Source organism: Bidens hawaiensis, unplaced genomic scaffold (genome assembly GCF_021521415.1).
Source record: "Bidens hawaiensis isolate Kalapana, Puna unplaced genomic scaffold, B.hawaiensis_p1.1 tig00014582_1, whole genome shotgun sequence".
Classification (NCBI taxonomy): domain Eukaryota; kingdom Viridiplantae; phylum Streptophyta; class Magnoliopsida; order Asterales; family Asteraceae; genus Bidens; species Bidens hawaiensis.
Window position 1 is genome coordinate 259,601 of NW_027492271.1, and position 25,261 is coordinate 284,861.

A 25,261-nucleotide genomic window follows, 5' to 3' on the forward strand; every position below is an offset into this window, starting at 1 on the left:
GTTCTGATTGTAGGATCCAGTGATAGGAACTTCTCAACTCTATCTTCGACTCCAGGTAGATCAGACAACAAATCAAAGTTTTCAACTACACAAGCAATGAAAAATATTAGTAAAAGAATAGAGTATCCTACCTTGGTTACCTAAGGATCCTAGATCCTACCCTTTTGTATCCACTTTTCGGGAAGGTCGGTTCCACCCGGAATGGAATCCCTTTTTACAAAGAAAAATTGGTTCCTCCTGAGGGTACCATCCAGAGTAACTTTGGAGATAGGAATCACTTGGTGAGGTTTTGATTTGAAGATGAAGCGTTTGGAACCATGGGTAACCAGGTTATACAGGTATGATAATTCTGCCAAGATGAACTCAACACCCTCCACTTCGATTATCCTCTCTATGGTATGAAGAACTCTCCACAAACATCAGCATGGTTTGGATATAACTTATCCCCATCAAGGTAAAGAACCTTTGAGTAAAATCGGGAAAAGGATACTTGTAGCCTATGAGAAACGGTTGGGCTGGAAAGCAAACCCAGTTTTTCGATATACTGTCACTACGGGCTGAAGAATCGAAGGGTCGGAAAACTGTGTTAGCCGGAATGTGTGATCGGATTTCATCGAGTTCTGGATCTGTGAACATATAGATCTCGAAAGAGAGGGCTTGAAGGATTCCTTGCGGGTAAAGATCGTCGGGCTCGATATGATTGAAAGGAGAAGAAGAAGAGGATACAGAAACAGTTGACATATTGAAAGAAAAATAAAAAGGAGAAAGAAGGATACCTGAAAGACGGCTGGATCTGTGGTTATAAGAGGGTTATAATCATCTCATATATAGGCGGCGTATAATTATGGTTTATCGATAATAACCGCCTGACACACGTCTAATCATCTTCTTTTTTGCAGGGGTTTGAAATTCAAAATGACAGCTGTTTTACACAATCACCCGCCATTTTGGGGGCAATTGTTAGGGCATGAATTTTATGCTGAGGATCCATTATCCTTAACTATCTTGTGGATAGATTATCCTTATGATATGTATTAGGTTATTAAGGATCAATGATCCTCGCTACTATTTGTTTACTAATGATTGCATTTTTAATAGTGATGTGTTAGCCAAGTATAACAACTTTATGATCAAGTCTACCGTCTATCTCACTACAAGGCACCTGTAGCACATGGTCGAGATTGAAGACTAAGCAAAAGAGAGAAGTAGCAGAATAATAAGACCAATTACTGAGTACTAAGGAAAATATATGTTATTCTTGAAGACGTGCTTGGATCAATTATCCTCATGGAGAATTCTCTAGCTGAAGTCTGGATCCAAGATCCTTAGTCAACATAGCTATTAATGGATGATTTTCGTATGAAGACTGATGTTTAAATAACAACAACGGCTCCTAGACTTAGTCTACCACTTATTTCGTCACTAAACGTTTATTAGCACGTGGTCAAAGAGCACGATGAAGAAGAGTGGAAGACTAGCGAGTTTATAGGACTTATTTGTTAGTTAGTTATTTTTTCTTTTCTTTATATATATTGAGTTGTGATCGACATTAGGGACACACACATACTCTAGCTGCTAAGTTATCTGTAATCATACACATAGCATTCATTGTATCTGTTGATCAACAACTCCACCCATTGTAACCCATTTTTTGATTAATAAATTGGTGATCGACGAGTTGCCATCACCCGGGGTTTTTTTCTTATGATCTGAACAAGATCAAAGGGTTTTCCTCGCAACAAATCACGGTGTTCACTCCATTTTCATTCATATAATCGTTATTAGCATAGCACTAGACATCACATTTACGGATTTGGATACATTATCCTTAGCTGATTTTTATCCAAAACATCAACCATCCAAATTTAAAATCAGTGGATTAGAATCCTTCTCACACTTCTCATTTTTGTTATACTTTGTATTTTAACTTTACTCGATATCCATTTTTGTTTTCAAACAATTATCCTAATGAATGCCAACGAATGCCATCCAAAATAATTATAACTATTGTTTTAACATTAAACATGAAAATAAGTTGTGAATTAGTCTTTATTAATTAGAAATATTTTATGGAAACTCATTATAACTTTTCAATAAGTTAATAAGTTACATAAGCATAACTTATTAACTTTTCCCTCTCACATAAATAACAATCCCAAACACCTTATTATTTTTCAAAAAGTTAATAAGTTATAAGTTGATAAAAATAAGCAATTCCAAACACCCCCTTAGTTTTCGAAACAGTTCAACTTGACCTCTTTATTTTTCCGAGATAGAATAAAATGTTTTGCCCGTATTATATGTTTTTCGAATCTTACCAATAACTTGTTATAACTTACCAAGTGAGATCTTGATTAGTTAGGGGTCTGCAAACAGGTTTGACTCGTGAGACCCGACCTGGACCCATTTAGTGGTATTCTTAGGATCCAAGATCTGACTCTATTGCAAATAATCGTGTTTAATCGGTTTGAATCTCACAAGTCTTACAAGGTTTATATAAAAAGAAAATGATCATACCTGTAAATTTGAGAACCAATTCTATTGTAAATAACCAGGTCAGTCTCGCGGGTCAGCGGGTGTTGTGGTCTTACCCGGTTTATACTATTAATAAAGGTTAATCTATAATTGCGTGTAAATAGGTAAGTTCGTGTATGACTCACCACGCGATTCTTGCCGTGTTATTAGAGTACATCAATTCTACGAGATAATTACAACACCACAACACGATCATAATTTATAAACATAAACCCTAATCATTCTCTCAGGTACTTTCTTCTTCTCAAATTTTTATATGCATATCAACAATCATATTATTCTATATTGTTATGTTGTAATCAATTTTTACCTTTTGACGTAGAGATTATTAACTGTCAATCATGGGTGGAAGTTCAATTGACGATGATTGGGTGTTCACATATCCTTCAGTTGCACTTAGAACCCTGGTTTTGGTAGGAAGAACAGGTAATGGAAAAAGTGCAACGGGTAATAGCATACTTGGAAAGAAAGAGTTTGTATCGAAAGCGAGCTCGGCTGTTGTCACGAGTACTTCTGAGCTCAGAACCGCTGTGTTGAATGATGGACATATGCTTAAAGTTATAGATTCTCCTGGTATTTTAACTACTGTATTTTTTAAGAATTTGAATGATTACTGATTGTTGTTGTTTGATTCTAGACTGCCGTGTTGTATAACTCGCTAGGCGTTGGTCAGTCGGTGGGTACTGACTACCGATTAATAAGGATTAATCGTCATAAATCAGATTGGACTTTTATATGTAATGTTTTAAAATAAGTATAATTTTTCAAATACTTAAATGATTTTGTCCAATTTTGATCCATTTTTTTTACCAATTATGAACGATTATTGACATTTTTTTTTATCAATTTTCACTAGTACCGATTTTAGGGGTCGAATAGGACAAGTTGAATTAGCAGCACTCTAATTTCTGGTTAATCAGCGCCTAATTGTGAATTTTACAACACTGCTAGACTGATAATGGCTGGTATAATGATAGGATTGTTTGATTCTTCTGTTGATACTGAGTTTATTGGTAAGGAGATTGTTAAATGTATCAATATGGCGAGAGACGGTATCAATGCGGTTCTTGTGGTCCTCTCGGTGAGAAACCGGTTTTCAAAAGAAGAAGCTGCGATAAGAGCATTCCTATCCCATCCCCTAAACTCATCCCCATCCTTATAATTTAAGAAAATTAGTTAAAAAGCTACTCCATCCTATTCTCTATCCCTTTACCCCATTTCTAAAATTTAAGAAAATACCAAACCTGACCCCATATTTAGGAACAAGAAAGCTTTCCCCTATTTCCAACTCCCGCTCGTCTTTCCCGCCTATCTCCTCTCTTTTACTCCACCTCAATCTTTTTACATTACCTCACCAAATTGTCTTCTGATAGGACTTCACCAAAGGGGATAGTGTTAATCGAATTCACACCTTCGTTCTTTGGCCAGTGATCAATCAAACGGTCCACTCTCTAAAAAAAATGTCTTCATTCACGGGTAATTCATCTTGAGTTTCATATATCCTTTGTAATTAATTCGTATTCTTGGTTTATATATTCCCAATTCGATGCAAGCCCTATAGTACAATTTCTAGGGTTTTGTATAGGGCAATGTTGTCCACTGAAAATTATATATAGCATAATACTTTGATGCCCACCAGGTGTTTGATATATTAATCGTGAATCAAACCGTTAGTAATGGTTTTTGATAATTATAAACCAAAACCGAACCTTTGATATGTAAAACCGAACCAAACCAAATCGCTACCAACCGAAATGACTGTTCAGTTATGGTTACGCTTAATGTGATTTCGTTACTCGACTTTAACCGAAACTGAACCGAATCTTATATGTTTGTATTTTACCAAATTTGAATTCATGCTGCAACTGCATATGCCTGAGCTTTAAAATAACCAAGAGTTAACTGAACCAAACATTGTTGACTATCATGCCATGAAGTATGATTCTGTTTGTTGTATTATTGCATTATGAAGAATGAGTATGTTTGTTGAATTATTTCATTATGCTTGTGACTTGAGTGTAAATATATGTGAGTTCAGTTATGGTTAATGTGTATTCGTTGCTCGACTTTAACTGAAACTGAACCGAACCTTGTATGATTATGTGTAAATATACTGTCACTAAAGTTTTCTTAACTTACCAGTATATGAAGTTCATGGACTTGTAAGTTGTAAGTAGATATACCACTTTTAGCTTGCACTCTTCCACTTTATTCCCTGAATCCTTGGTAAATTGTAAGACAAGTAAGCACCTTTCAATTAATCCAAAACTTACTACAGGAAAATATCAATAAATAGCAACTAACTTCATATAGTTTCCATATTTATACACCGGACATCAAAAGATAGTTTTTAAAACCACTTTACATTAAACAAATGGGCCAAAATTACAAATTTATAAACATATTATATGAAAATGAAAATGATATAGGTCCTTATTATACTTATATAGTTATATGTCACCTGTTGGAGTAACATGAAAATGATAAAATGGTCGTCTGCTGTTCATGTTATAAACTATAAACTAATTTAAACATGTCAATTAGGTAGCCTGCTAAACAATATAGTCTTATCTTTTCATTTCATATATATTGTGTGTGAATCTTTTAGATATGGAAAGTCAAGATATGGACTCACAAAGCCAATACTACACCAACCTTCTTACTGGAAACTCTCATATGACCCTAGATGACTCTCCTCCCTTGCCTCTTACTTATCCAACCAACGTCAAGAGATCAGTGAGGGGTACTAACTTCGTCTCTGAAGAAGACAAGTTGCTTGTCTCTGCATGGCTAAATTGTAGCATTGATGCCATTCAAGGTACTGATCAAAAGCAATCTCAATTTTGGGAAAAAGTCTTGGAATACTTTGACCAATATAAAAAAACCACAACCGAGCGGTCATTGAAGTCTTTAACACATCAATGGTCATGTATTCAAAAGGCCACAAATTACTTTTGTTCGTACCTAGATCAAGTTGAACGGTTAAATCAAAGTGGCTTGACTGACCATGATAAGGTAGAAATTTCGTTCTTACTTGTGTTGAGAGTATTTTAATTTATATTTTGTTTTTTCTGACATGAATTTTATTGGTTTAAATGAAAGTTTGACAGGGCAAAGATTATGTACCAATCAATACGTAAAAAAATCTATCCGTTCGAGCATTGTTGGCACCTATTAAAGGACCAACCTAAGTGGATTTCATATACCACAAAAGATGACACAATTAAAAAGAAGACGACGGTACCATCCCCGACCCCGACCACAACCTCATCCCCCACAGAGAATGTTATCGAGTTGGACCGACCAATGGGTAGGAAAGCTGAAAAAGAAAAACGAAAGGCCCAAAGCATTCAATCGGAGGAAATAATCCAACTTAGAAAGATGAAGTATACCCTTTTAGAGGAGTCGAGTGCTCAAGAGAAAGAGTATTATCGTCTTAAGGCTGAGAAGATGGAGCATGACAACGCAAATGAGCAAAAAAAGTTACATCTTGAAGATGAAAGGTTGAGTTAAAGAAAGAAAAGTTGAGGATTGAAGCTGAGAAAGCGGAGCTTGCAAAGAAGGATTCAGATCAAAGAATTATGATGATGGATGTGAGTGTCATGTCTAAAATTCAACGACTATATTTTGAGGGACTTCAAAGGGAAATCATAATGAGGCATCACCATGATTTAGATAATCAACTTTGAAGACCGAAGACTATTTTTTGAATGTTTAGTAATTACTTGATGCTAACTATTTTTTGGTGGTTTTTTTAAGCGTCATCAAGTGAAGCGTTAATCGATGTTGACGAATTTAGATAACCGTAAGTTAAAAAGGCAGTCTTTCTTTTGGTGAAGTTATAATATGTTGTCGAATTTAAGTTTTTGAGTATTAATGCTTTGTTATGATCTAATTGTTTGCGTTCTGTGATATAGTTTTACTTTAATTGTATGGTTTCGAATGATTAGCCTTTCAATGATCCGTTTTCCTATTTATATAGAAATTTTAATAGCAAGTATAATATCTTTTTTTTTATGAGTAGCGCAAGTCGGTTTCATGGGTTTGATTATTTGACAAAATAGACAATAAGACAAAATAGATTGTGGTTAAGGTTGTGAATGAAAAAAGAAGAAACAAATAATAATAAAATAATATAGAGATAGGAAATGGGGGATTGGATGTGGAAGGTTTTTTAAAAGTGAGAAATAAATTTAAGGAATATGAGTTTTTAGCTAAATTATAGGGATGGGGATAAGGGATGAGATGAGAATGCTCTAAGTAGTTTGAGGACTTTGTTTGGAAGCAAAATTAATGATTATATGATTGTGGTGTTTACGGGTGGCGATGAACTTGAGGAGAATGAACAGACTTTGAAAGAGTTTTTAGAAGATTGTCCTGAGTCGTTAAAGGTTAGATTGTTTGAAACTTGATGGTTATTAAACAGTTGAATGTTATTAATATTTGATATTGGGTTTCAGGAAACTCTTAGTCAGTGTGGGGATAGATGTGTTGTTTTTGATAACCGGACAAAAGATCAAAGGAAGAAAATGCTACAAGTACAAGAACTTTTATCTTTGGTCAACATGGTGTTGACCAAGAATAATGGGAAACCGATGAAATTTTTAGTGAATTACAGGTGAACACATTTTTTTTGTTTTTGACCAAATTTTTAATGTTACACAGTCACAAAGTTTGCATATTCTTAGGTCTTAAACGAACCGAACGTTAAGTGAACCGTTAAACGGGAAGTTTGTTTATGTTCGTTTATTTAGTAAACAAATGATTGAACAGTTTCTTTTTTGTTCGTTTAGTTAAATGAACGAACATGAACACATGTCCTCATTTATGTTCGTGAACCTTCATTCATGCACGCTCGATTATGTTATTTCGTTTATATTCATTTATGTTCTTTAGTTTACGTTTGTTTAAGTTACTACAACTTAGCCTAGTTTTATTAATTTTTAGGTCCGATTGATTCTTGTTCATGTTTACTTTCAAAGTTTTAATTGATGTTCACTTGGTTATGTTCGTTCATGAACCATATATTTACACTCTCAAAATGAACATAAATGAACACGGACACGAACAAGAGAACCCCCTTCGTTTAATTGTTTGTGTTCGATCATTTGTTCAGTTAAAGTTAAAGGAACGGACACTCACATGTTTCAGTTATTTTTGTTCAGTTTGTTTACACGCTTATATATGTTTGACAGAGAGGGAATCAGAGGCTCCATGAACAAACGGAACAAGTTCAATCTTTACAAGGATATACAAAACAAGAAATCTCTGAACTGACAGAACAAATGCATAAATCATATGAAGAGCAACTTAAACGGATTACTGAACTGGTATTCTTCCTTATTTTGTAATTTAGTTATTCTTACTTATTCGAAATTAAAACATAATAATTTGGTTTTATTTGATGATATAAAGGTGGAGTCCAGGTTGAGGGAAACAACTACAAGACTTGAACAACAACTGGCTGAAGAACAGGTGGCTCGGTTGAAGGCTGAAGAAATGGCTCATGCTGCTCAAACGAAATCGAATGATGAAATTTGGAAGCTTAGAGAGAATTTAGAAAGAGCACAAAAGGAGACTGAGGAGCTTAGAAAGAGAGCTGAAAGTGGAAATGTGCTATATTGTGAAAATTTAAGGTTGGTGGCTTGTTTCTACTGAAAAATATGTATTATATTTATCTTCAGAACTGCTGGATAACGTTTACCTTGTTTCGATTGTTTGGTTAAACTTGGATTTCTAATTTATTATTATATGAAATATATTTTGCATATATGTCTGATAATAAGTCATTTGTTTTCGTAGTATTTTAATGTTTTATTTTGGTATTATAACACTGCATAGATAAACATGAGGGTTGGGTTGGGTGTCGGGTCAAATGAGCTCGTACTAAAATTAGCTTGGGTTGAAATGAGTTGCTTTAGAAAAAAGTATCAATCCATTTAATTCGTGATATTTATATTTAAGACGGCCAGTGGTGATGCTATTGGCGGTGGAGACCCTTGTGGAGGAGGTAGTGCCGGCAGCAGTTGTGGTATTGGCTGCAGTCTTGATGGCGGTGGTGGTTCATTGATGGCGGCTGCTGACAGTGCTTTCAACAGTGGCGGCAATTGTTTCAATGGTGGTGCTCTCAAGCCTGCCGAGTGCCCATCCATAGGATTTTGATCTTTTTTATTTTAACTGTCCCTATAATTTAAACACTTTTATCTATGAGCAAGTCTATATAATTACAAATTATATTAATGGTATTTGATATCAAGAAAATCAGTATGGTTGTAATTAGGCGGTGGCGGTGGTGCAGGCATGGTGGCTGTGTTTTCCATTTTTAAGTTAACAATGATACTTGGCTCATCAATTAAGTTAACAAGTTATTGCATTATAGTTGACTATAATCACATGATAGTTTGAGAGACTAAGATTGACCTTTAACTAATTTGAGATGATTTAAATGAATCTATATATACTTTATTTTTGTACCAAATCAACTTATATTTTATATGAGAAATGGTCATGATTGCCACCTCGATCAACTATAATATGCATTGGGGGGGGGGGGGGCAGGGTAGGCTTATAATTGCTCAAAAAACATACATATGAGCTCATTTAAGTTAGACACCATAGCAATTGAGTCTATTTAATATATGCAACCGATCAAAAAGAGATTCTTTAGTAATGAACCACCATTGACCATTATTGACTTCATTTATCGAATAATAATATTAGTTCATTTTTTTCTTAAAAATGTGATACAAAAATTTGTTTGTTAATACACAACGCTTAAAAAATAACTTTTAATGAGTTTTTTCCTAAACGAGTCAAGCTTGAGGTTAGACGAGTTGTAATGCAGATCTACACCCCCCCACCACGTGCTTGAGCCCACATTATTTCATCTCATTTTTTCCTTCATGTTTACTTATTTCTATTTATTTCAAACTAAGATACACTAATGCCATGTAATATCAAACAAACATATATAAGTATCATGAAAGAAACTTCTACCTCATGAATTGATATGTTAACATATATCCTAAGATCGAAAATGATCGCCCTAGACAAGATTGAGTTTATATAAAAACTATGTCGACTTGAACTTCACAACTACAAGTTGCTCGGTTTGAGATGAAGACGGGTTTCATTTGTTTGTGATCACATGAGTTAAAAAGACTACACAATCATGCTCAAAAAGTCAAATTTAGAGGGTCATAATCATAGTTAATATCTTTACACACACAAAAAGTTTCATACTAAATAAGGGTTATAAATTCCCAAAACCAAAATTAGCCCCAAAATAACAAACTACATAGATCCAAGTCTACTTAAATTTATTCTAGTACGCCTTTTGTCAATCAGCCATCATGGATGCATGGCACATGTTCACCTATAAAAAGTATAAAGTTATAAGTGTAAAATCTATATATAGGGTAAAAATCGTTACATAACGCAATATTTACCAGATGTGAATTGAAGAGACTTGTTGGAAATGAAGGTAGTGTTAGGAGTGAAGGTAGGGGTGCCCTCTAACGGCGCCCCTATATTAAGCTGAAGGCCGTTCCTAGCAAGGTATTCTTCGATCGCATGATATCCCTTATCAGCTACCACCTTCTCAATCTCATGAATCTACAAATTATTTGCAACTGTAAAATATTTGCAATGGAAATTACACCTTTTTGTAGTAGTGTGCTGTTTTCCGTGTACTTTTAATAAGAAAAGTATAACCAAAACAAATTTTACCTTGGAGTGAAGGACTTTGTTGTCACATTCATGCTTAATATTCTGTTACAATTGAAGAGAAAGTTAGATAGATCTAATCCAAAATGGAACAAAGGGGAGGCCGGACATTTTCTATCGCTAAATATTTGAAAAAATTCAGTCCGGTTCGGGTAATTAGGATAGTCCACAAATAAAACAATTTCAGTGATCTAATAATCAATCTATCAACAAGTACTGGTTTACAAGCTAACACACATAATAACATTTAGACAAACATTCTAGCAAATTAGCAACTAGCTAGTAAAATAAATTGTTGAGAATAAGTTTTAAAATTGGCTCTATCCAAATTAATTGTTTAAATAAGATTGAATAACCTAATTCATCGGGCGTTTGAGACTAAAAAAATTATGGTGCACCCACTGCTCATCTCCGTAAGCTAGGTTCGCCAATGGGCGCACAAGGCTCGTGCATGTCAGGCCAGCATAGGCCTCCATGTCATGTACGACAACAACCTTACCAAAATGAAATATATTTAAACTGGTTAAGAGCAATTAATGTCTTACCCTTTCCTCTGTGGATTTGATTTCAGTAAGTATCTTGCCAACCTGTTGGTCAAACAAGATGAGAAAAATTAAGGTTAATTATGTTAATGAGTTTTATAAAATGAGTGGTTAGCTGGTTAATTACCCATCTTTTGCCTGATCTTTGAGATTGCGTTCTCAAGTTTCGTCTCCAGCTGGTCCAGTTCTGTAAGGTCCAAACTATCCAATCCTTCACCCTTCAGGTTCCTGAAATCAATTCATTATTAATATATTTAATGTTAATGTTTCTTTGTTTAATGTTAGAAGAAGTTAACGGGTCGTGTTTGCTGGTCCAATTCGTGTTTGCTGGTCCAATCCAACATGAAGAGGTATGTACCCGCCTCAACACCGAGCAAGGCGGGTCAACCCACAAGATAAAGACATTATGAAGGCACAAAGCCAAAACCTATGCGCATGGCGCATACAAAACATGCTCAGGCATCATATGCCCAGGCACACATATGCTCGCGCATCACATATGCGCGCGGCGCATCAGCGCGCGGCGCATATCACATGCTCGTGCATATCACATCTGCCCAGGCACACATATGCTCGCGCATCACATATGCGCGCGGCGCATCAGCGCGCGGCGCATATCACATGCTCGTGCATATCACATCTGCGCATGAAATATCTGCGCGTGAGAATAAAGAGAAGACCTCGCGCATCCTCAGGATTGGCGCATATCACACATGCACATAATCGACCTCGTCCTCATCCAAATCAGGATTAGGGCAACCTTGATTGTGCACGTCAGACAACCTTCCAGAAGGCATCTTTTTAAGGAGTAAGAATATGCTGATGTTGACAGCTGCCAAATGAAAGGTCGACAACTCAGCATGACACATGTGTTACCACGTGATTACAACCAACGAGAAAGCGCCAGGTGTCCCAGAGGACACGTGGCGCAGTGCGATTGGAGGAGGCCAACGAGGTTGAGCCCAACCAGTGGAAACCCTAGCACTATAAATACAGCATCAACTCCACTTTGATGGACAGATTCATACTCAATCATTGACAGTTACAGGCAGTGATATCACATTCAATCATATTGAATTACATTCACTCACAGTCAGTTACATACAAACACACAGTCACACAATCATACAGTATTCAGCTATTAAGCAATACTCTTGAGATTCCCTTACTGACACATTATTATCTTCTCCACCATATACTTATTCTCACGCCGGAGGGTTACCCCAAAGAGGACCCCTCTGTCCCTTTCTGAGGGGTAAGTTAACGGCGTTGTTCATTTTGTAGGTGGAAGAACACGGATTCAGAAGAACCATCGGTGAAATAGTACAATCAAACCCGAGGAAAGTAGATCTGCTACCAGCGAGTAAATCCACGTCTCTTCACAACACGAGCTTGAAAATTGTCAGATATATGAACCCATACATGGCACGGATATTGTCATGACACAACCCCGACGTTTAACCCAAATCGTCACAAGTACGTTGATTTTTTAAACTAAAAACTCAATAGAAGGTTCTGCCAAGACGCCTACTGTCACCAGTTGTAGGAGTGCATATAGGTCGGTTTTGGGCTCAAAGCGAACCAAAACCAGAAATTTGGGTTTTAAACAAGTACCATTTATAATTAATATATGAATATTAAAAGGCATAATATTTATGAATTGTAATAGAACAATTTTTCAAATAAAAGTTGAACACGAAAACAAGGGTCATACTTTTATTATGTCATCCGATCCAATCTAAACTGAAAAATTAATATTTAGCGATATACAATCAACCCTATAAAATTTGAGACGCCCTTGAAAATATTCGTGGGCTTGCGATCTATGAGCCCGCTGAGTGACATGAACACACACGGCATGTTTAGCTAAACATATTCACGGATCATTAGACTCGATCGAACCTGTGATTTTCGTGTTAGATTGTTTACCTGTTAGAATTCTGGCACACTCGTATCTGCTTGCGAAGCTTCTTGGCCTCCTTCTCATAAAACTGCATGCACCAAAACATGAACTAGTCTCTGTTAGAATGAAAAACTTTCATGATACCTTATAGAAGAAAAAGTATTGTGGGATTTTAATAGTTCTATATGTATATAAATAATAATATTTGTCACAATTAAAAGAGCTCATAATATATTGAAGATCTTACTTCCTCCTTAACTTCTTGGGGTGGTAAAATGTTTAATTCAGCTGACATTGTCTTCCTGTACCTCTCTATGGTTGATGCCATGCTTTTAGATCAAATACACACAAGTTAGTACATACATACATACATAATACAAACATATATGCATGTTTACACCTTTACATGCATACACACAAGCTAGGTTTCTTTGTACCCTATAGGTGTCTAAAAACTGAAAGACATAAAACCATTTTGTTTTGAGAAGAAATCAGAAATAATAATTCCCATTTATGTTTCCAACACACAGATTTCTATTAACATGCAAGGTTTTGCAAAAGCAAAAGGCCTTTGAGTATCACTGTGGCACTGATAGTGACCTTGTACCAACAAGGAAACTATTACAAATTCAAACACTTACCAAAAACTTGTAGTTCCAAAATACTACATATTTTTTTTTCTTTTTTAATATAAATTATATAGTTATGTTTGTATGCTTGAATACCATAAAACAATACAATATGTTTTTTTTTGTTAATATGCTTGTAGATTATTTGTAAACTGTTCATTGAAAAATATTCTAAAGAAGCTCATTTGGTGTGTATATGGTATTATGTTTACATTTATAAAATAAAATAATAAAGAACATTACTTGTTACTTGCATATTCGTAGAGGCGTCCGCGCGCAGAGAACACGATCAAAGCAATTTCAGCATCACAGAGAATCGAAAGCTCAAAAGCTTTCTTGAGAAGCCCACCCCTCCTCTTGCAGAATGTGACCTGTCGAGCCGTGTTGTTTTCGATTTTTCTGATCTTTATCTTTCCTCTACCCATCTTTCAGTTTTCCTGTTATTTTTTCACACAATACAATAGAAATTAATACTCTCAACTTTTTTTTTCCTGACATTTAAATGTTCTCATAAAAAATATACATCATGAGAGTATTAACAATCCACAAAATCAAACTTAGAATATACACCAGAAATCTAAGCTGATCTAAACACATATCATGATTAAACAAACAAAAAGAGCTTTTATTATCTTAAAATCCTCTAGAACAAAATGAAACACATGTGATTTTATACACAACAACATCAAGTAAATCAATTAGATTATAGAAACATACCATTCTCTATAAAGATAAGAAATTGCAAACTTAAACTTGATGTTTTTCTTTACATTTAAAAACAAGATATTTTGTTAATTAGAACTAAGAGAGAAAAGAAATATTCTCATTTTTTTTTAAATTCAAGATTCTCATCGATCGACAAATTAAGTTAATAAGGAAAACAAAATCGACAAAACCATGTAGATTTAGAACATACATCTCACAGATTTTATTTGATCAACATATATATCAAGAATATTAAATTTATAACCAAAAACACTTTTTGATTTTCTTAAAATACTAAGGAACAAAATAGTACTAATGATTTTATATACACAACAATATCTAGTGATCAGTAATTAGATCAAAGAAACATACCAATTTTTATGAAGATTAGAAATTTCAAACTTAGGGTTTTCTTTTTTTATAATATAAAAACAAAAACATTTTGTTAAGAAATGAGAAAGAAAAAGCAGACACACACACACAACTCTCTTTCTAGATCTGTTGTAGTATGAACAATCTGATCAGATGAAGAAAAGTTCAGAAATAAACTGATCCTCCATGCTGTTGTTTATGGAACTATACAAGTACATATTCCATAAAATGCAAGATCAAGTAACCTAACATATCACTCCTTTTCTTTACATAAATAAGTAGCATGAATTAATTACAAGAAAATAGAAGATATACATAATCAGACAAGAAACAGCACCTTTGAAGAAGAAACAACACCCTAGACTCTTTCAAATGGAAGGAAGGTATGGTGGTCTTTAAAAGTTAAAACCCTAAAAAAAGCATCTGCACTACTCTCATCATGTTGTGTAGCTAGCTAGCTGGCCAAGACTAAGACGTTTACCATGTTTAATATTCATGATGTTAGTTTTGCAGAAAAGTAACATGGCTTGATACTTACCCTAAACTGAAATTCAATATTACTTTTTCAAGTTACTGTTATACCCTTCTCTTTAATCTCTATTTACTTACCATTCAATAATGCAAAAAATATTAAACAAATAATGATCACTATAATACATGATTTCATTTTCATCATTTTTGTGTATAAATTATAAGTATTAATTTGATCATATCAATTGAGTATAAGGAAATACAAATGAAACTAGCTTATATATATAAATCCAATTTGAGTGTATATTTATATAAGCCAATTTTGGAGCTAGAAGTTCAAATATAGATAATTAGTTACCGTGGCTTAAGCTTAAAGTCTATTGGTACCAAGGTGTGATGCAAAGACATGTCTCTCCACTTGAGGAGTTGAGTCCGTGATATATAAAAAAATTATCATACATGTATAAAAATAAAAATAGGTAATCAACCATTAATAAAAAACAAATGAGTCGAGTCCGAGTTTAAAAACTAATCATTTTCGACTCGAGTTAGATGTTTAACAAAAGAACTCGAAATTAATAAGCCAAACTCAAGATTAGAAATAGAGCTCAAACTACTTGAGCCAAACTGATCTTAGAGGACGTTATTACACATTACACGTACATGGCATATACCCCTACTTAATCCCATACTCTTTCATCTCATTGCAAATTTTATGTCTACTTTATTTAATTAGCTCAGAATAAGACACATTAATGACGTAGAATATCAACAAACTAACATGAATTAATTGGTCAATTTGAGTGAAGACGGGTACCACAAGTTCAAGACTACACAAACATGCTATGAAGAAAGTCAAATTTACTGGGTCATAATCGTAGTAAACATCATGTCATCATCACAATACAAATACCTCAAATATAAATGCCCAAAACCAAACTTCATGAAATCCTTAAATTAACAAACAACATAGACGGAAGTAAACTTTATTCTAGTACTTTGTTTCTCAGCCAGCCATCATGTATGACTCCAGTGAACCTGAAAAGCATACATAATTATAATTGTGAAATATATCTCTATATATAGATATTAGATAGGGAGATAATCATTACATAAAACAAGTGTGTAATCATTAATACCAGATATGAAGGGACTTGTTGGCTTAAAGATAGGTGAAGGTGGGAGTAGCCTCGACCATTGGCACCTCTATATTAAGCTGAAGGGCGCTCCTAGCAAGGTAATCTTCTATTACGCGATACCCCTGCTGATTTTCGATCTTCTCATTCTCAGCAATCTACAAATTATTCGGAAGCATATTATTTAAATCGCATAATAAGAAAAGTGTGATTAAACCGTGGTTGAAAAGAAAGCAAGATAGATAGATCTAGTCCGAAAGAAATATTTATTAAACTAGTTTAGAATAACTAATGATTTACCCTTTTCTCCCACGATTCGGTTTCTGCACGTATCATGTCATCCTGAAGATGAAACAAGATCATGACAACATGAGTAACAATTAAGGTTATATAAATGAATGTTACAATATGGTTGTGGTTTGCTACCTTCTTTGACCTGATCTTTGAGATTGCTTTCTCAAGTCTTGTCTCCAGCTGGTGTAGTCCCTTAAGGTCCAAACCATCCAATCCTTCACCAATAAGGTGCCTGAAATTAAATTAAATAAAATAACATGAACATATTTGGGAAAGTAACGACTTTATACTAAAACATTACTGCCAACATTGGAATAACCTTATATTTAATGATAAAGAGGTCGTGCTCGCGGGTCCGGACAACCCAATATGAAACAGAAATTTTGACGCCAACTAGAAAATCGTGTTTGATATATGCACCCAAACCACGTACAATACGAATACGAATGTTCATGGGTTGACACAAACACAGCCTTTTAACGTTTATACTTTGTATAAAATTTCCATTTTGCTACCAAACGTCCAAACGTTTACTATTTAATTATAAAAATTTCCTCAATTTATCTTCTAACTTCTAAATTTTGGTATATTTAGATATAATAAAACAAATTCAAAAATTAAAAAGATACATGGGTTATGTGGATCAAGTCATGAACTAGTTGGGTGGCATCAACACGGCATGTTTAGCTAAACGAGTTCACAAGTTCTTCATGTCGTGTTGGAAATTCACATTGTATGATTACCTGTTAGAGATCTGGCGTGCTTGTATCTGCTTCCGAAGCTTCTTCGCCTCATTCTGGTAAAACTACATGCACCAAAACACGAATTAATCTCCGTTATAATGAAAAAATATCCGTAGAAGTTTATATAACAAATACACAGTCGAAGTATTTTTAACTATACCTTGTAATTGCAAACATATAAATGATCATATTACTAGTATTAGTCACAATTGAAAAAACGTATAATATATTAAAGAGATCTTACATCAACATTCATCTCTTGAGGTGTTAAATTGTTTGTATCAGCTGATACTGCTTTCTTGTACCTTTCTATGGTTGAGTTCATGCTGTTGGATCAAACACACACGTCAGAAGACCAATGTGTTTTAAGGAGAAGAACTTAGAAATCATGATTTCCCATTTATGTTTCCAACACAAATTCTATTAGCATGCAAGTTTCTGCTAAAGCAAACGCCCTTTCCATATCATTGTGGCACTGATAGTGCCTTGTACCAACAAGGAAACTGCTACAAATCCAAATACTCACCAAGAACTTGTAGTTCCAAAATACTACATAACATTACTTTTTTTTCCTAATATAATTATTTTTGTATGTTTGAATAACATAAAACAATACAAGTATATATGTTTTTTAATGGTTTTGGCATTAATGCTTGTAGATTATTTGTAAACTAACAAAATAAAAATATTTAAAATTTGAAGGCTCATTTTGTTGGAATTAATCTTGATGTTACGGGTCTTGTACGGGTCAACCGGGTCACGGGTCAACCCATGGAATGTGTCGAAGGGTATGGAGCAGAAAAGGTCTAGATTTGACCGAGTATAAAGGAGAACATGGCTGACAATGGATGTTGAATAGCACGTTGGAAGTTAGTTGCTATAAAGTAGGAGATTTATTTACCATGTGTTCATTTCCTTTTATAAATAGGATAGCATAGTATGTTATTATTATTGTATTCTCCATTTTCATTAAGAAAGTTTGCAAGCAATCCTTGTGTTCATATTGTGTGTGTGTAAAACCTGGGCTGAACCAACACATTTGATGCAATATGGTGTTGTGTTCACATTTTAAAAATAAAATAATTAAGAACATTACTTGTTATTGGCATACTCGTAGAGGCGTCCTCGCGTGGAGAAGATGATCAAAGCAATTTCAGCATCACAGAGTATCGAAAGCTCACAAGCTTTCTTCAGAAGCCCACCCCTCCTCTTGCAGAAGGTCACCTGTCGAGCCGTGTCATTTTCAATCCGTTTGATCTGGATCTTTCCTCTACCCATGCTTAAGTTGTCCTGTCATTTACACACAATATTAACAATATATGTATAGAGAATACCTAAGACATATTAATTAAGCTAATTAGGAAAATAATCTACAAAAAAACCATTTACATTTAGAACATAATCGGAGAACTCTCTAATTAAGTTGATCTAAAAATATAAATCAAGATTAAACAAAAAAACTTTTGGATTAATTATCTTAGAGTATGTTTGGAATTGAGTTTGAAAATGCTTATTGGCTTATTCAAAAAGTTTAAAATGTGTATGGCAATAAAAAAAAACTTTTTCTATTTTAATTTTTTGAAAGGGTTAAAAAAAAGTTTTTTTAAAAACCTCAAATTCTGACTTTTCAAAATGACTTTTTGAAAAAGCCATTAACCAATTTTCAAACTCAATTTCAAACATTCTATTAATTAAAATTCTTCAGAACAAAACATATGGTTGTAAATTATACCAAAGGAATCTAGTGATCAATTGGGTTAAATAAAAACACCAATCTTTGTAAAGGTTACAAATTGCAAACTTAATTAGGGTTTTCTTTTTGATTTAAAAACATAAGAATTTTGTTAGAACATGAGAAAGCAAAGAAATATTCTCAATATTTTTGAAATTCAAGATTCTCATCAACAATATAATACATATGATTAACATGGGAGTATTAATTAAGCTAATTAGGAAAACAAAATATACAAAACCATGTAGGTTACAATATACAACTCCAATCTAAGTTGATCTCTAGACATATAAATCAAGATTAACCAAAAAAAACTTTTAATTATCTTAAAATTCTCAAGAACAAACCACACATATGATTGTAATACACAAAAAGCAGAATAAGCTAGACTAAAAATAAAGATTATAAATTTCAAACATAGGGTTTTCGCTTCATTTTTGTTAAGACACGAGAAATTAGAAAAGCGAAGACACACATACACAACCCCTGTTTCTCTCTGTCAGCTCTCTCTAGATCTGTTACCATATGGCCAACCATGTAGATTTATAAATGCATCTCACAATATCTAAGTTGACCTCAATACATATATATATCAAGATTAATAAATAAACAAACTTTTGATTGTCCTAAAATAAAGAACAAACCACACATGATTAAAAAAAAACACAACATCTAGTCAACAGTTAGATCACAGAATCCAAAACACCGGTATTTATAAAGATCATAACTTTTCATTTAAAAACAACAACATTTTGTAAAGACACACACACGAGAAAGAAAAGCAAGAACACACACAAAACTCTCTCCCTCTCTCTCTCTAGATATGTTGTAGCATGGACAACCTGATCACTTGTTGAATATTAATTAGAAATAAGCTTCTCCATGCTGTTGTAATTTTATAGAATCTGTATGCATATATATAATCAGACCAAGAACAGTACTACCTTTGAGTTAGAAACTAAAATCCGTTCTTTGATGATCTCTCTCCAACTGAAGGTATGGTGGTCTTAAAATTAAAACCCTAGTCTCATGATCATGTTGTATAGGTAGCTGGCCAAGACTACGACGTTTACCACATTTGAGACTCAAGATGTTGAGTTTGCAGAAAAGTAACATGGGTTGAAATTTGCCCTAAACTGAAAGTTGAAGCTTACTTTTCAATCTACTGTTATGCCCTTCTCTTGAATCTATATTTACTCTCAAACCATTGTGTACTACTCCCTTCTGCATGCATAATCCGCACTTTCTTGCATTAGGGGTTGTACAAACTGATAGTATTTGGAGAATGGCCGGTGGTCATATATGGACACAAAAATAAACAAGTATATAATGATTACAATGATATATGATCTTATTCACGAATTAGAGGGTTTGTATGGCTTATAAGAACATAATCATTGAGACCATAAACCAATGTAACTGGAAGTTCAAGTATTAATTAGTGGTGTAAACTTTAATGTTTTTATCATATAAACACATATTTTGTTAAATATGTTCTCTTTTAAATCATTTTTTCAATCAGTTCTCAAGTTTGTACGTATTTGGAATTTGGAAAAGAACAAAAGTACAAACTCGATCACAGCCAAAAGTATAAATAAATTGGTAAGATAGAAACATAGTCCCTAGGTCTATAAGTCTATAATTAAACTCTCATGAGGTTGGTGGAACTATATAAGGCATCATTTAAAGCATGCTACATAAACATCCTTTTGGTAACTTGAGTTTGAATATATGTAGGCTCTACACAAATATACATATAGGTTCCTGGTTTAATAAAACTAGACGGGTGCCCGTGCTATGCAGCGGGAAACATGCCATGATAATTGTCTGGCTTCAAAATTTAACAGTTATGTTTCGGTTTACGCGATCAAAAACCGCTATTAATTGTTTACTTAAAAACCATCAAACTGGATCGCAAATACCGCTACGTAAATGCTAATTTTTTTAACTAAAAAAAACTAACGCGATATCATAATCAAATTAAAGAGAATAAAATACTTGTTTTTATGGTGTCGTTTTTTCTAAAAAAATATTAGCGTATGAAAAAATTATGACCGTTTAAAAGTCGTGAGTGGAAGTTGTGTTAAATGTGAAATTAAAAAGAATATATAGTTAAAAATTGAAGGGCTCAAGTTGTAACTATTACTTCAATTTACAAAGGTTAATTAAAAGTTAAGGGGGGCAATATTGTAACTATGTTTAAACAATTGAAGTTTACTATCTTGCCCTTCTTCCATATGCTATGTAAGTTGTACCAATTGCTAATTAAGTTGTAAATTACTTAAAATCTTAATGTATTAAGCCCATGAGTTATGTATTATATATAATATAGATATAGATAAGTAGTCATTTCTTTCTTTTTTTTATGTCAACTTGTTATCGGAAATCATTGACAGGCCGCTTGAAATCATTCTACATATTTGTGTACTGCTATATACTAGTAGAAGTGTCCGTGCGTTGCTGCGAGTTACAATAGAGGTTTGGTCGGTAGCAATTTGATTTGTTATAGTATCGCTTCGTCACTAGTCTTTTTTAATTACAAATTAATTATTGTCTGTAATAGATGTTAGTATTTCTTGTAACTTTTTGGTCAACAGTCGTATTAAGAAATTGATTGGACAAACATATTTTCCTTGACTCTAATTTAAAGATTGACGTGTGAATCAAATTCCAAGTAAAGTGTGTTTAGTTATTACTTATTAGTAACCCGGAGTTTCAACCTATACAATGAGTTTTAACCAACACTTTTAAATGCAAAAATAATGAAATTTCAACCAATGTTGTTGTCTGTTATAGTTGAAGGCACTCCATAAAGTTTTTACGTCCACGCCTTAGAGCATATGATTGACAAACAAGATCCTGAATCAACAAACTTGAATCATAAATTTCATAAACATAAAACAAAGAAGACAAGCTCTTTAAGCACATCATGCATCGCCTCGTAATCGTGTTTAGTAAGTTCAGTCCAAACTCATTTTTTTCCTGTATGAACTTTATTATCTCATTCCCCATTTAAAATTCTCCATTAAATAGCTCATAACATCTTAATCATATTCCTTAGTTACTATTTTTCAAGAACATGAAGTTGAAGCTAAAATCAATAGAAATTCGAGTACCATCTTCTGTTAAAGTGTCTTCGAGTGGTAGAAATTGTTTTTCGTTTTGAAAAAGAAAAGAAAATGATCACAAGGCGTGTGTACAGTTTTTTGGTAAACCTTTTGTTTTGTAATCGAAGGTACATAGAGATATATACGTATGTGATATATGTAAATATAGAAGGAAAAAAGGGTAATATTCTTCAAAATTATGTACATATTCATTAAGCATACGCTTCAGGGTGGGTACACGGATGCATACATGTAACGATTCCGGCAAAATCAGGTATACCCTAGCCGGTATATACTATTTATGTGTTATTTAATAACGAATATATGATTTATAATGCGCTTATACGAGTATGTATGATTCACATTACGGATTATACTCGATTATACAGTTAATCGTATTGGAAATACGATTAACCGAATAACGGTTATTGAAGCCCGAACGAATCAAGGATACATTATAGACGAGATATATGATATTTAGTGATGTTTACGAAGTATTAAAGCTTCGGGATAAGTGAATTAAAGCACAGAAAAAGAATTTTCGATTTAATGATACGTTGGTACGTTAAACGAAACCTTTAATACCAAACCGAGCAAGAGACGATCGATCAAGCCGAAAAAGATGCGCAATTATTAATAACATGATGTTTTAAGTTAATAAATGTCATGGTTTAAGTTTTTAAAGTTTTTAAATCGGTTTTATATAAATTTCATTTTTAAGCCGAAAACGACCGTTTTAGCCTCGTTTTAAGTTAAATTAAACATTTAACCGAAAAACGAACTGAACCAGATTATCCAAAACATTATCCGGATTTCCGAAATCCAAACATGTGGCTAAGAATGGAGAAGTGGGTCCCACCCCACTCCCCCTTAATGCCGATCGGACCAGGGGGATAAACCCCTTGGCTCTCATTTTTTTTCTATCAACCATTTAACAACCTTCATCTCCTCTCCATTTTATGATCCAAAAATCGAGATTTTAACAAGAAAACCGAGGTAAAAAGCCGAGTTATTTATGTTTCCATCTTCGTTTCTTGAGTTTATTTGCAAGAAAATGAGGTTTCAAAGATGAAAACCGATTCTTGCATGATCAAGTGATGTATTCGGGTTATACAAGGGATCTTGGTCCTAGAAAGGAGTTAAACGAACCAAAAAAAACGAATTTTTACGGTTTAAATCTTTGTTTTATATCATAACCGAAACCATGAAAGAAATGGCTCGATTGTGGGTGTAACTTGCTTGGTGTGGTGTTATTGTGCTTGTAGGTGTTGTATCTAGTTGTTAGCAAAGGCTAGAAAGCGAGATCCTTGCGATTTGAAGCTAGAAACACAAGGTAGTTCGGTTTTTGTATGATGTTTGTGATTTGGACAGATTGTGATATGTTTAGAGTTAGGTCATGAAATTTTACAGAGGTGTTAGATATATGAAAATATGAGTTATGTGAAATTTTGGTAATTTTTGGACAAAGGATGAATATTTGGTGAATTTAATGCTCGGTTTTGGCTAAAAATGGTGAAAAATAGTTAAATATCATGAAAAATTCTGGAAAATTCCAGATAAGATTTTTGTATCATGTATAAGTCACACACAAAAGTTTAGGTCCGTTGAAGAAGTCTAAGTAAGCTTTTCGGTTAAACGAGTTCTAGGATTTTCTAGCTCGGTCTTAGTGAAAATGGCATGTAAAAAGAGATTTTGGTTCTGGAAAAATTACAGGGAACTATGTGGATGGCAGGGGACATCTAGGAAAAATTTGGGATTTTTCTAAGATCGTTTGGTATTTACGACATATTTAGTGTTTAATGGTGTATAAAAATAGATAAATAAAGTTTAAATATAAAAATTAATTCTGGAATATTTTTATAAAATTCCCCACTGTCAAAAAGTGAATTGTGCAAAATTTCAAGATCCGAGACTAAACGGATAATTATTTGTGCTAAAACGAAAATAAAAACAAACTTTTAAAGCTTAAAACGCGTAAACCGGTGAGGTTCGCCTAAACGAACTGACTGGTGTATAAAAACCCTAAAAATGAACTATTTTCATATAACTGAGTTAAATGTAAATCATCCGAAAATAATTCGGATGATTTGAGTAATTTTAGCCGATTTAACAGTTTCCGGAACGCTAAAGACGGAAACGGGTCCCGCGACCAATCGGGGCGTCTAAACCGAGCTCTAATTTCACAACTTTAATTAAATTATCAGTCAACAACCATTTTTTGGGTCGTGTGTGACCAAACTCATTTTTGAAACGTAAAAACGGATAACCGTGCTAGGCACGCAAAACGGGAAAATGAACTAGTAGTAATTTTAACTATTGAACTCTAAACGATATCACAATCTGAGTCCGGAGAAGTGTATCTGGGTTAACATTGCTCCTAGAGCGGGTACAGTACTGGGTTAACAGTGTCCCCAGAAGTACCGGTTAACACTGTTAAAGTTATATTAATAGTGATTGTATAGTAACGAACTTAGGGATCGTATTACAGATCCGGATTAAAAGCTTGCGTACTGTGTTGTGTTACCTGCTTGTTTACGATAAGGTGAGTTTCACGAGCCCCTTTTTCTGAATTTTTTTTAAATATTTTCTCGGGGCGGAAGCATGTTACTACTGAAATGTTTAAGTACATACTGAACGCATGGATTTGCGTGGATTTATATATATATTTTATTGTACGGGAATCGTACGGAAATGTACTAAGATGGTAATTGTCTGAGTTGCTAACATTCTAAGGCCCCGGAATACGAGTGATTAACTGAAAGCCGGTAGAGTGTGGATAGTACTATTGGTCTGACAAACCCAACTGGTCCGGCATGGATTTGCTGATGTTTCCCAGCCAGTTGCACATGTCTATTTTGTTGTTATTTATTTTGCTATGTAATGTTAGACATAGCGGTTTGGGGCAGGTCCGTGGGCGGGGGATATGCCACGGGGGTTGTGTGTGATTGTCAGAGGTTTCACTTGTGGGCTCAGCATAATTACATCGCTAATATATGATTATGATAATGATTTATCACTGTTTATTTAAATTAGTGAAACTCACCAACTATTCGTAGTTGACCCGTTTTCTTTACATGCTTTTTAGGTACCCCAAAACTGGAATAATTGCTACATGCTTGACGATGCGTGCTTTTAGTGGAAGCTTAATGATCTTTTTGTATTAAATATGTTAATGTAATGTTGGTAAAACTTATGTGTTATCGCCTAGACGGGAACTAAACTCGGAACAATGTAATATGATGTAAATTAATGTAGTGGTGTTTTCTTTATAAGCAATGATGTTGATATCAGACGTGTCTGTTGCATCCCGTTTACGTTTCCGCTGCGGTTACGAGGTGTTACAATACATATTTAAAAAAGAGAAACA

The 25,261-nt window shown here is 33.9% G+C and overlaps 1 protein-coding gene and 2 pseudogenes across 3 annotated transcripts; 1 reads left to right on the forward strand and 2 right to left on the reverse strand.

The window, feature by feature from the left end:
- Nucleotides 1-2,769: 2,769 nt before the first annotated feature.
- Nucleotides 2,770-8,394, forward strand: LOC143547042 (immune-associated nucleotide-binding protein 9-like; annotated as a pseudogene). Its single transcript, XR_013137700.1, has 6 exons — nt 2,770-3,108; nt 3,513-3,646; nt 6,786-6,926; nt 6,996-7,153; nt 7,731-7,865; nt 7,951-8,394. The product of XR_013137700.1 is annotated as an immune-associated nucleotide-binding protein 9-like (transcript).
- Nucleotides 8,395-9,878: 1,484 nt separating this feature from the next.
- Nucleotides 9,879-13,759, reverse strand: LOC143547049 (agamous-like MADS-box protein AGL11). The gene is made up of 8 exons (XM_077038565.1): nt 13,585-13,759; nt 13,347-13,369; nt 12,732-12,793; nt 10,958-11,030; nt 10,806-10,847; nt 10,264-10,305; nt 9,984-10,149; nt 9,879-9,910 (listed from the first exon to the last, which is right to left on the reverse strand). Exons 1-8 carry the CDS (start codon nt 13,757-13,759, stop codon nt 9,879-9,881), a joined length of 615 nt encoding a protein of 204 aa, XP_076894680.1.
- A 2,103-nt stretch (nt 13,760-15,862) lies between these two features.
- On the reverse strand, nt 15,863-18,405 carry LOC143547043 (agamous-like MADS-box protein AGL11; annotated as a pseudogene). The gene is made up of 6 exons (XR_013137701.1): nt 18,152-18,405; nt 17,300-17,381; nt 17,056-17,117; nt 16,445-16,544; nt 16,315-16,360; nt 15,863-16,220 (listed from the first exon to the last, which is right to left on the reverse strand). The product of XR_013137701.1 is annotated as an agamous-like MADS-box protein AGL11 (transcript).
- Between the last annotated feature and the right edge of the window lie 6,856 nt (nt 18,406-25,261).

What these genes read in the sequence shown, in the direction of transcription:
- LOC143547049 (XM_077038565.1), bottom strand. Translation starts at nt 13,759, where the DNA reads ATGGGTAGAGGAAAGATAAAGATCAGAAAAATCGAAAACAACACGGCT. An exon ending in TTTGGAACTACAAGTTTTTG is followed by an intron (nt 12,794 to 13,346) that starts GTAAGTGTTTGA and finishes TGGTGCATGCAG; the next exon opens with TTTTATGAGAAGGAGGCCAA. An exon ending in TCAAATCCACAGAGGAAAGG is followed by an intron (nt 10,306 to 10,805) that starts GTAAGACATTAA and finishes CAATTGTAACAG; the next exon opens with AATATTAAGCATGAATGTGA.